The 12,684-nt window shown below is 36.4% G+C and overlaps 1 protein-coding gene across 1 annotated transcript; it reads left to right on the top strand.

Annotated features, from left to right (window-relative positions):
* The first annotated feature begins 6,705 nt into the window (after positions 1 to 6,705).
* LOC120783997 (carcinoembryonic antigen-related cell adhesion molecule 5-like) lies at positions 6,706 to 12,313 on the top strand. The gene is made up of 10 exons (XM_040117409.1): positions 6,706 to 6,751; positions 7,376 to 7,708; positions 8,398 to 8,676; positions 8,966 to 9,235; positions 9,412 to 9,690; positions 10,603 to 10,857; positions 10,965 to 11,085; positions 11,976 to 12,007; positions 12,133 to 12,221; positions 12,305 to 12,313. The coding sequence occupies exons 1-10, from the start codon at positions 6,706 to 6,708 to the stop codon at positions 12,311 to 12,313; spliced, it is 1,713 nt and encodes a 570-aa protein (XP_039973343.1).
* Positions 12,314 to 12,684: the final 371 nt, after the last annotated feature.

The raw sequence follows: 12,684 nt of genomic DNA, 5'->3' as shown, positions 1-12,684 counted from the left end.
TTGCTTTGTTCTTGTGTCATTCATCCTTTTCAAGTGTGATAAAGTATTTAATGTTCTTTAACACTGACTGAAGCCTGATAAGGACTTATCATACTGTCACTATAATAAACTCTGTGTCACATTCTGCAGTTTGTTAATAAACACCATCATTCATTGTACATTCCATTTCTATTTTTTGCGTTCCACAAGGGTGCGCCCATGTGCTGCCATAAAGCATCAACCAGTGCGGTCTACTTTCATCTCTAAGCAGACACCACAGCGGTCTGTTACCCAAAACTCGTTGCCATCTATCGTTCCATGAGTGCCATGAGTCTTCCGGAGGTATTAACAGTGACAAAGTTCAATGCTAATCGCTGTTCAGAGGCAGAGAATGGAAACTGGAACAACAGTGTTCAAGGGCAACCTATTAGCAGAGTATAGATTGAAATAGGAGCAGGCATTAATAAACTACTTAATCCTGTTTGAATATATGGCTTTGTGAGACTACATTTGGATTACTTTTTTGCCCACAGAGTCCTGGACTAAGTTAAACATAATGTGATTACATCCATTTTTGTTGTCCCTGTTCCTACTGAGAGCATGTACTGCTTATTCTGGATAAGCGTTTCACCATCATAAGTTTTGTAGGGACTCTTTCTTTGATCAAACGTAGTGCCAATGAAAACTGTTCAGCATGTTAATATTTAATTGTATCAGTGTTAAACCTTAACAAGGGAAACTGAGGGAATAAAAGTTTGAAAATATCATAGAGTGGGAAATACCTGCCACCAGCTTTTTCTGCCATCATAACAACATTAAACAAAACAGATGCCATAGTAAAACCATGTTAAATTACCGACACAGACCCACAGACCTTAAGATTATTATGTTAAAGTTGCAAATCATAGACGTTGTTGATTAGTAACTGTAGCCTCCAGACATGGGGAAATCCCCATTACACATTACTTCCTTTTATGGGCTTTATATACTAAAACCAGTTAAAGGTCAAATTAGGTCAAATTTGAATGACATCTTCAAGAGAGCGCCCTATTTTCATTGTTATATGTACATGATACTGCGGATGAAATGGAAACAGCTGTGATACACTCTCTCATCCCGGGAGCCACCATAGGTGAGCTCTTAAAAACTTGATGCAGCAGATATAAGAGGATCTTTTCCCACTGGAAACATTTTAAAACACAAATTGTCCCTGCTATTGAATTATAATTATGTATTTGATTATTCAGGTGCAATTGTGTATTTTTTAATATTTGCATTGTTGTTATACATTATGTTAACAGAATATTCATAATAGATTATTAATGTTTTGCTGTTAAATGCTCCTGTACTTTCCAATGCTTTCCTTTTTCCTGTGCATAATTTTTAATGTCATGTGTATTTATTTTTCAATTGCTGAATATGTTAAAGCAGTAGTTCAGATTTGTTCACGTAGGATGATGTGGCTAACGCACTGGTAGTAATATCTATACATGGACACACTGGCCAAGTCCGCAGATCCTGTCGAGAGAGATACCCCAGCTATAAAAAACAGCAAAAAGCAACAACAGCACATTTAATTCACAATTCAACACTCAAAAATGTTTCAACTATCATGACAACAGCAAAGTGTTTTTCAAATGCTTGATCGTCCTCTTAGACATTTCTGTATCGTGAAGCACTTTCATGAAATATTTGACAATTAACGTGAGTGAAAGTTTTATTTGATTTGTCCCTCAAATATATCTCTGAGATTTTCATACCAGAAATAGTTATATTAATATGCCTTGTTAAGGAAGAAGCATTAAGTCGAAACACACTGGCTTTTTGGTTTCCACAGTAAGTGGTAGGCATGCAAGCACCCTGTTTTTCGAGATCAGGAGTACAGGATAAGAACAAGCATTAATACTTGCACTCCATCCATCTAGGCTATATACCAGAATTTACAGTTATTTAGAGCTATAATTAATTGCCAAATTAATTGCTCTGTTGTGGTCTAACATCAGCCTTGCTTTCAAGTATTATGAAAATCAAGTCCCTAATAAGTCAAGTCTTACCACATCAGGTCAAACTCAGGTTGGAAGTTTTGCTTTAAATTTAAAAAGTCAATTTCTCTGGATTATGTCGCTGGGAAATGCCTAGTACTCTAAAGCAGGGGTTGTCAAAAAAATACGGATAGTGCAACATTACTAAGTTCATATTAGTAACTCCTATTATTATTAGGAGTTACTAATATACTATAGGGCTATAGTTCCCATACGGCTCTTAGGGAAGAGCTCTAATGTTGCCATGGAGTCATTCAGGCTAAAACTTCACCCGGTTTTTTTGTTGTTTTTTTTAGCCTACTGTACATTTGTTTAACGTTACATTTTGGCACATTGGCACCATTAGATGTATATGGAATAAGCTATTGGCAGTCCCTGTTTGCGAAGTACCCATGGATCTACAACCAACTAGCACTGGATTACTTGGATACTGAAGAAAACTTAAAAACGTGATGACTCTCAGGCAGGTTCCACAGTTATAAGGAGCGCCATTTTATATGACCTCTAAACGAATTTATAGTCGCACACTGAATCAGAAAAGTATGTATCACGTCTGTGTGTTCAGATTTGACTGAGTTATGGCTCAGAGAAGGAACCATAGCTCCATGAGCTCCATGGAGCCTTAGCTCCATGAGCTGTGTGTCACAGCCACTAGTGCAGCTCCAACTGCAGTTGTTAAGTGGGCCAAATAAATGGCCTACTTAAATCTACGCCTAGGAGCTAATATATAATGAATTTTACATGGCTTAGTTGACACACTTACACTTATTTTTTTTCAAGTAAATGAGTGCCACTAGTGTGAGGATTTACTGAAATGCTTCGTTAATTTCAGCAATGACTTACATTTTACTACGATGATTTATATTTTTCTACATAGAGCATTGCAATTTTATTGGCATGCTCATTACGGCTGCAAATATTAAATTGTTGTCCTCAGTGTTTTAAGCTGGTATGCATTTCTGATTATGTTGATGGTCTTGGATATCTTATTGTGTCTAATGACATTGATAATCATGTGAAGAGTAGCAGGAGTCCTAAAGATGTTCTCTGCTTATCTTCAGTACTAACAGGATGTGTTTTATTTGGCAAGCTGACAATGGCTTGTAATGCAGATTTTTACTGCTGTTGCTTTGTGCTTGACCCTGTCCTCTTATTTAGAATATATATAATGATTTACATTATATATTTTGCTATACTAGTATTTTCTGCATCAATTTAAACAGTACTTCTTAGCTGTGTTTGTGTTGTTATATAATGACTGATACTGCACAATGAAGTGCTTAAATTTTCCTCTTAAGTTTAATTTTCTACGATCACAGAAGGAGCACCTGATGGTCTCTCAGTTGGTGCCATAGCTGAAATAGTAATTGGATGTGTCATAGCTGTTGTAGCTGCTGTTGCAGCAGCTGTTGTCAGCGAAAAAGTTCTAAAACCTCGCTGTATGCTACTTGCTCAGGCACCAAACGGTAGACAATTAAGTTAACGACTAGCTGGTGAAAATAGTGAAGCATATAGCAGCTAAAAAGTCAGATTTTTCTGTCAGGAGGTAAGATTTGAAACCAAAAGGCAAAAGCAGAGCTACAAGAGAGTTAGTATTGGACTTAAATTCATCGGGTGGCCAGAAATTCAGCTCCAAATAAATTATAATGTTGGCCTGTAACTGCTTGATGTGTAAATAAGCATGTACAGTAATATCGCCATATCAACTTGATATGTCATGACATGTCAATTTTGTGTTCACAGTTTATTTCTACTGCCCCCGGTTGGCCAAAACTCAGTTATTGCAGGTTTAAAATATGAAGAATGGTACATGATGCAAGAAGTGAAACACTTCTGGGATCCTAATGTCCCTCTTTTGACAGTGAACATGTGATTATTAGAAGTGTTTTTCATGAGTAGCCCTAAATTTTATTTAAATCCACAATATCTTAAACTACAAGGAGGCAGAAAGACAACAAAAGAAAGCGAAAGACTTGTCTGAATCTTTTTGTTTGACTTAATTTTTCCAATGCTTTATTTCTAACATTTAGAGTCAACAACGATATTCTGCCACCTCAGAGAGGTTAGTATTCATCTGATTTAACTTTATGACTAAACTACAAACAAAAGTTCAGTACAACTATAGCAGAAATTACTAAATGGAGTAATGGCTGATTTGATGTAACAAAACAGTATTTCACTGTAGAACAAGAAGAACATTTATGTGCAAACCATGCAATGGTGTATGAGAACACAGAAGAAACTCAATGATCTTACATTTCTTTGAATATGAGTTTTTGCACTAGTTATTGTTTGGTAATGAAAAGGGGGAATATGTAATTTGAGAGAGACAGGGCATCAAGGGGTCGTTTTTTGATGCAATTGTTTTCTTTATTTAAAGCTGAAAACACTGCTACTGTAAATTGCATCCTCATGCTCTAACCAGTTGTTACACCATTTTTCTTTTGCAGGAGCTCAGAAAATCAAACAACAAAAAAGACGGACTTGTTATTGTTTTTATTACTGTTAATCACTGCCATTTCTCTGCTGCCCCTAAATTGATCATAGGGTATTCTGTTTAAAAGGTAAATTGCAAGCGGTGCAAACTGAAAACTTTCTGAATAAGTATTTTTCTGTAACATGACCATGACTAAATAAGCATCAATCATAGGTCAAGATGTGGGTGTGGTTTGGACAGATTAGATTGACACCGGCCTGGCAACATGAGCGAACAACCCGACAACTGTCATGAGAGTTTGATTCAAATGTTGCTGAATCCTAACTGCTGAATGGTAATACATGATAGCTCTTTTTTCAAACCCGTGCAAAGAGCACAGACAAAAACACGCACAGAAATCGCTCATGATCTCATTGCTCATAGAGAGAAGCTGATTGCCTGTAAGATTAGCAGGATTATATATATATAACTCACTGTCATCAGTATATGTTGTTGTTATTAAGTATTACGGGTTGGTTAAAATGAATAGTCATCATTTCATTTAACAAAATAAAATTTTACCGAGAGTTGTAGCAAAGCGTTCATTGTGGCAATCTCTTTGATGTGTATGTATGAATCTATTTATGTATGAGTATGGACTATATGTGTTACAAAGGCTTCTACACTGAAACTATTTCGGAGACCCAGCTTCTACAATATAGTGCCTACTAATGCCCATTCTGACTAAGTTCAGGCAGTATCACAACAGACACAGTTAGTAGATACACGTAGGTTAAGGACGATTTTTCACTTGCCACCGTATTTCTTTTCTTCTGATACACAACTGACATTTATTAACTGGGACAGTTAAAACTACGCAGCTAGTGGAAAAATTTTATCAAAACTTTATATCAAAGTCAATACGTGGGTTAATAAGCAGCAGGATGTACCTCAAACACCACTCAAAACAGTTAGACTACTGTGTTTCCCTGTTCAGTCATGCCACATCGCCAAAGAGGCAACTCTTTCTTCCAGTGGTCAAGCTAATTTGATTACAACCATAATAATTATCATACTGTCGGCATAGAAAAATACCTGTGTGCCGGTGTGTCTGTGTTCTGGGTAGCTGACATTGTGCAATTCTCATCAAGTTAATATCTCTGGCTAGTTTACGTAATAAATGATGATGATTTAATCTCATAAAATTTGCTTTTCAGAAACTTCAGAGGGATGACTAATTGTTGCGCGGATAAAACCATTAAAATCTGCCACTGTCTCTGATAAAATGTCTAAATATACCCACAATATCAGCAGATCTTGTACAGCATGTGGTTATATGACTTTATCACCATCGAGTTCAATGGCTTATAAAATAATCATATCAGTGTAACATACTATACTGGCTAGGCTGCAAGAGGTAGTAAACACTTGAAGGCATGAGAAAATGTCAGAGTGCAGGAACCACATGCCACCAGATTTCATCCCATCAATATGTCAAGAAAAAGCAGTTAGTCTACTCTGAATATTCAGTCATGAACAAATCTTGATTGATTTGAACAAACATAACTCTTATTCAAGATATTTGTTTTATAATTGTTTCAGTCATGTCCTTGTCCTTAAGTTTTTAGCAATACATGACACTATAATAAAAAAATAAAAAAAAGGTAAACTTTCTCTGTCATTACTACAAAGTTAGACAAACTTAGGTTTTAGGTTTTGTAAATAAGGAATTTATTGTAAGATTGATTAAAAAAAAAGTTATGAATAAATTGTTTGGCCTTTTCACCCAATGTCATGTGGATATTTTCGCAGCTAACCCATGTGAATTATCTTCCATAGCGTCTCTGGGTAGATTGTCAGAGCTAACTGCTTGTGTCTGGCTCAGTAAAGCTCAGAGACTATAACAATAACAACAAAGTTGATGCAGTTCAGAGCACAAAATCTAGAAGTTAGAGTTGAGCTAATAATACTGATTTAATACTATATGCTGCATGTGCATTGATATAGTTATATAATTGATTGATGAGGGTGCCTGAAGTTTGTTTTTTCTAATCTGATTTATAACAACAAATTAGACACCCAAGTGACATTATTTGCATGGCTCCTCCTAATTGTTTTTCACTGACAGCAGTGCCCAGAGTGAGGCACCACAAAAGATGTAAAGGTTGTAACAGGTGAAGAAATCCACAGTCCCTCCCCCCAAACATACACATTTACAACACCTCTCCTCAGAAGGCACCTTCTATGTGCCTGTAGGCAGTAGCAGACATGGAAACATCTGTGATACCGTTGATCATCCTGGGAGCCATCTCCGGTGAGCTTTTACCATTTCAGCATATAAGAAGGTTTTTATTTTGCTTGTGAGAGATAAACATCTCTAAAAACACTTTCACACACAATTCTTGTCAGGTCATGATCTTTCAGATTATTTATTAACATAATTCCACCAGTGTTGATTATAAAAAGTGTAAGATCAAAGCTTCCGTCTTGTAATGCTGTCTTACGTTTCGTTATTATTCTTTGAAACGTACTTACTTAACATATAAATGAATCTTGGTAGTGTCTGTTCTATGCGGATTTGCATGAGAGCAGACATCTGAGACACACAGATAAGCTTTTTAAAGACCTAACATCTAATCTAATCTTTTTTTTAATTCAAATGACAGTCTTGTACCAACAGTGTTTTGGTGTGTGTGTGTATATATATATATATATATATATAAAATGTGTAATAAACATGAAAAAATTGAGAAAAATAAAGATGTAGTGCCTATCTAAGTCAGATATTCTCTCACAGTTTTGAAGACTAGATTTGATTAGTATTTCAAATGGTTTTTAAACTGATTACACTCTCCCAGTGATCCACTTTGCATTGTCATCTCAAGTCTCAAGTTTGAAATTGCATTTATTTCAAACCTGCTGTACCTGTCTCCTCCAGTTGTAAGCCATGGAGCTGGTGTGCTACCAGACAGTCTTACTGCAGCTGTTGGAGGGACAGTGATGTTCACCACAACAGTGACTCCACCAGAATCACCATTCCTGGTTGTCACCTGGGGGTTTTCAGACATCCATGGTGGTAGTTCTAGTATAATAACCTCGAGTAATGTAAACATAACTGGCCCAGCATATACAGACAGGGTTACCCTCTTCAGATCTACTGGATCTCTGGAGCTCAGTAATCTGACTATCAGCGACATTGGAGAATACACAGTCACCCTTATACACACTGCTGGAGGACATCAGAGAGGAATCTGCAGACTGGTGTTACACAGTATGTTCATGCATCACTGTTTCCCTGTACAACATACTGAAAATTCGTTGCTGCCTCCAAATGTGGTTTAAGCAGAACACAAAAGAGCATGTGTCATTTCAAGCCAAAATTTCAGTGGAATCAGTGGAAACTACACCAAAACTAACAGACTTTTTTTTGCACAGTGTAAGACATGGTTACTTGAAATATTGCAATTTTTTGGTCTGTGTCAAAACTTTGGAGTAGTTAAATCTTCTCAGGGCTACTCTTGTGATTCTGATTTTCAAATTCAATTTTCATTTGTCTTTAACTTACAGCTACTGTGGCATAATTAGCAATTATGCTGTGGGTGTAACTTTCTTGCAGACTTTTTCTTATGCAATATTGTTATCAGTTCAATAAAACCTGACTCTGAATGGCACACAGGGAACAAGAGGGGTACAAGTTACAATTATCCATCATTGGTGTGTAGGGTTAGGGTATTTTCTCAACCTGAAAATGTATAAAATAATAATCATTATTTGGTGACTGTTTAGTTTGACACAGATTCAGTGTAGATATGTTAATATGCTGTACTGGACATAATACATTTGTTTTTAGTGGTTGTCCTGCTACAGAACCAGGGTAGAAAAGTCAAAGCAATTGATTTGTGTAATCTTTATTCCCGCATTTGTGACTCCTAAAATGTTCGGTTTATTTTCAACCCACAGCACCAGTCTCCAATGTAACAGTAACTGCCAACACCACAGACTTGGTAGAGTCCAGCAGATCCCTCAGTCTGTCCTGCTCCTCCTCTGGGTCCTCCCTCTCTTTCCTCTGGCTCAACATCAGCTCTGAGGTTACAGCCAGTGACAGAGTTCAGCTCACTGATGGAAACTCCACTCTCACCATAGTCAATGTGACCCGCTATGACCAGGGACCATTCAGGTGTCATGTGTTCAATCCTGTCAGTAATGGCATCAGTGATCCAGTAAACCTCTTCATCATCTGTGAGTTACAAACTGGCATGTTCCTCATTTTCATTCAAATCTCAGACAGTTTAAAATTTCCAGCTTCATTTGCTTGAGTAACTTTTTATCATTGTCCTGGTTGTGATCACTACAGTATAAACGTTTCTGCATTTGACTGATATAAAGCAGTTATTAGTGTTGAGACTGAGTCAAGCTGTATGTCATGTACACTTTTTACCTCAAGCCACTAACATTATTTGAGTTTTCTTTTGTTGTTATTTCCTCCCGTTTTGCCGGTGACTACATCTTTTTATATTTCTTGCCACAGTTGGCCCAGAAAATATTGATCTGACACTGTCTCCCTCACAAGAATACTATGATGAAGGGTCAGACATCAGCCTGATGTGCTCAGCTGTCTCCAGCCCTGCTGCTCTGTTTCAGTGGTTTCTGAATGGAGACCTGCTGTCTGATACTGGACCGGAGCTCAGACTGATCAACCTTCAGATGAGTCAGAGTGGGAACTACAGCTGTCAGGCCTTTAACAAAATAACTATGAAAACTCAAACATCTCAACCAGCAGTTTTAACTGTACTGAAATGTAAGTTGGAGTGAATGACTTCTTGTTGCCAAAGGATAAAATAAGTAGCACTTAGTACTTACTAAGGTTTCCAATGTCATGACAGTGTTTCATTAAAGTTCAGAGATTGCAGTGATTTGTGCAATCTTTTTTTTTTCAGCTGATGACTCCTAACATAGATTTTTTTCTGCCCATAGCACATATCTCCAATGTGGTGATAAGTGCCAACACCACAGACTTGGTAGAGTTCAGCAGCTCTGTCCGTCTGTCCTGCTCCTCCTCTGGATCCTCCCTCTCTTTCCTCTGGCTCAACATCAGCTCTGAGGTTACAGCCAGTGACAGAGTTCAGCTCACTGATGGAAACTCCACTCTCACCATAGTCAATGTGACCCGCTATGACCAGGGACCATTCAGGTGCAACGTGTCGAATGGTGTCAGTAATGGAATCAGCCAATCAGTGAATCTTGTCATCCAGTGTGAGTTTAAGCCAAAAGGACTTGTGCTACAAACCATCCCTGAGTTAAAATGGTAGTTACTCGGACTCCATACAAATCTGATTAGTTTCAGTAGGGCAGACCCAGACCACAACTCTGGCTCTAGGGCTCAATCCAAAGGCCCATCCTAAACCCTGAGCCCTGAAACCATCACAAACTTTAATTGACATTACCTGCATTTACAGTTTAAGTGCTTACATGTAAGAGGGTGCACAAATTCCAAATGCTGTATTAGGAAATGGAATCATGTTTCATTGGCAAAGGTATTTTGGCCAGGGGACTCCAAGAATTATTTTTCATATGTAATTTGATAAAACCGTTTGGTTGTAAATTTTTTTGGTAGAGCAATGTTGATTTAAAACAAATCAACGTAATCTTACCTTCTAAGACCAAAGACTCAAATTGTGCCTTTTGCAATGCTCTTTTTTTTTTTTTTTTTTAAATTAATTCTTCTTTTTGTTCTCCATATTATTTTGGTCTCACCCTATCACCCTATCATCAATGAGGTTGGACGTTTGGCCAGGGTTTAACCCTTATCTTAACAATTTCCAAGATAAAAAAAAAAAGCATTAGTTTAACTGAGCTTGTTAAGGATGAAACACAGCTTGAGCCTGAAAGGGGAAAGTTCTTGAAGTTTTTTAGTTGCTTAGCCTTCTAAATGTGATTAGCACTTCCTGATAAACACATTAATTCTTAGCAATGGTCCACTACAGTATGACATTTGTCTGATAATGTGTCTGACTCTTAAGACTAAAAGCCAAGTATAAAACACGCTATCAAATTAAATCCCTCAAAACAAGTATGCTGGAAACATTAACGTAACCGAACACCTCTACAAAAATACAGCCAAACTACAGTAACTTCATACGATCTGATTCTTTGGTTGTGTTACAGATGGACCTGACAATGTGACCGTCGTAGGACCCAAATCTGTGCATGTTGGAGATTTGACAATGCTCTACTGCTCCACTATGTCTGTTCCATCATCCAAGTTCACCTGGCTATTTAAAGGAAAGGCGACTAATGGTCATGAGGCTGTGTACGTCATACAATCGAGCCGACACTCTGAAGGTGGGACATACACCTGCACTGCTGAGAATACTGTCACAGGGCAGAGTCAAACAGCACACCATGTATTAACTGTCATAGGTATGTGACAAAAAAAAAGAAAAAGAAAAACTTACACAAAAAATAAATAAACCACTAAGACATTTATATTTTTGAATGTGTTCTGAGTGAGGTCTGTTTTTTCTCAGATTTCTCAAACTGTGACTGCTTAGCTGCTACTGGAAGAACTACTATCATAACAGCTGGGTGTTGTCTCATTATTGTAGCAGTGATCGGAATAATTGTATATTGTCTGGTGAAGAGGAAAAGGTAAGCTTAAAACAGGTCAGGATTGTAAAGGCCCAATATGGCCATTTAAACCTCATTATATCAACCTAAATTGATCATATGCACAAGATGACATAAATGTTCTTAAATATGAATAGTTTCTCCCACAAATTGTTTAACTAACATGACTTAATTGATTCTTGATAAAGAAATACTTAATTGAATTGCATTAAAACATTTGTTCACTATAACTAAGGAATTAATCGATGGTTAATTGGTTGAATGAAATGCTGCTCATGATCTTGCTTTTCATAGTGAATGAAAAAAACTGATGTGCTATGTTATGCAATGCAATATCCCTACAATAAATACTTACCAATCACTTAGAATAAAAGTTCCTTTTATTTAGATTGCAAATGTTATTATTTGTGTGTAGACTTAAATGTAAAGTTTGTTAGGGCTGTATCTTGTGATGGTTTCGCATTGAACTGTGTTATATTGAAAGATGCTTCTTGTAATTGGTTATTATTATGGAGAAGCAAGATATTTGAAAAAGAGCCCTAGAACATTTTAACATATCACCATAATTTAACATATCACCATAAGCCTATTGTATTGGATTTTATTACAGTGAACATGGGTTTCTATTTTTCTGGTTACTCAGCATTTGACATTTATCATTAATTATAAATTAATGTATTAATGTTGTGTAATCTGTCTGTCCCAGTTGTGGAACTTCTTCTATTTAACATTAACTACTGAGCAGTGAAATTTTTTTGTTTTGTTTTGTTTTAAATTAATGCAATCTTGTTATTCAAACACAACACACTGACTTACTGTGGAAACTGTGGAGGTTTATTCAATGAATTAGTTGAATTTTGAGTAAGATCTTGCCGGCCAAATTATAACAATGCCCGATTTTTATTTTTCAGAGTCAACAGCACTTATCCACTACATCACAAAGGTTAGTATTCATGTGATCTGAGTTCTTGTCTTATCTTGTCTTATAAGACAATGACAATGTATCTGAATCATAAAAATAACATAATGAAGCATAACATTTAAGAAACCTCTGTTTTGACCCCGTAGAAAAATTAAGGTCAAAGGAGAAGAATTCAGATGTGTATAATAAGATCACAGGAACAATAGAGAACAATTTTTATTCTCCTCCATTGAGGGTGAGTTTGAGCTTATTTTTGTCTACGCACTATTGATCAAAGCAGTCCTCTTTCTAATCATTTGTAAACTTTTCTTTCTGCAGCAGAAATAACATGTGAAAGCACAAACGAGAAGTTTTTCACAAGCTCCTAGATCAGCAGTCTCAAAGAAAAACATCAGTGTTGTTACATTTTTATTTATTAGTTTAGCTCAAACATTTTCTGCCTCCTTCACGTTCAGTTTAATGTGCAGAGGTTGATATTAGTTTCACTGTAACCCAGTAACTTTTATGTAACCTGATAATTAGGGATGGTTTTGTAAGAATTCATTCAAAGTTAATATTTATGCATATGTCACATATTACAAAAGTTGTAAATGATTTAAATAATAATTGTTATTTATTGAGAGTGATTTTTAAGATAAAGAAAAGGAATATGCCTTTTTACATGAATGTAAAAAGAAAGAAAGAAAGAAAGAAAGAAA

Source organism: Xiphias gladius, chromosome 22 (assembly GCF_016859285.1).
Source record: "Xiphias gladius isolate SHS-SW01 ecotype Sanya breed wild chromosome 22, ASM1685928v1, whole genome shotgun sequence".
NCBI classification, from domain to species: Eukaryota; Metazoa; Chordata; class Actinopteri; order Istiophoriformes; family Xiphiidae; genus Xiphias; species Xiphias gladius.
Note: the sequence above shows the minus strand (reverse complement) of the source record. Positions and strands in the feature narration are given on the sequence as shown.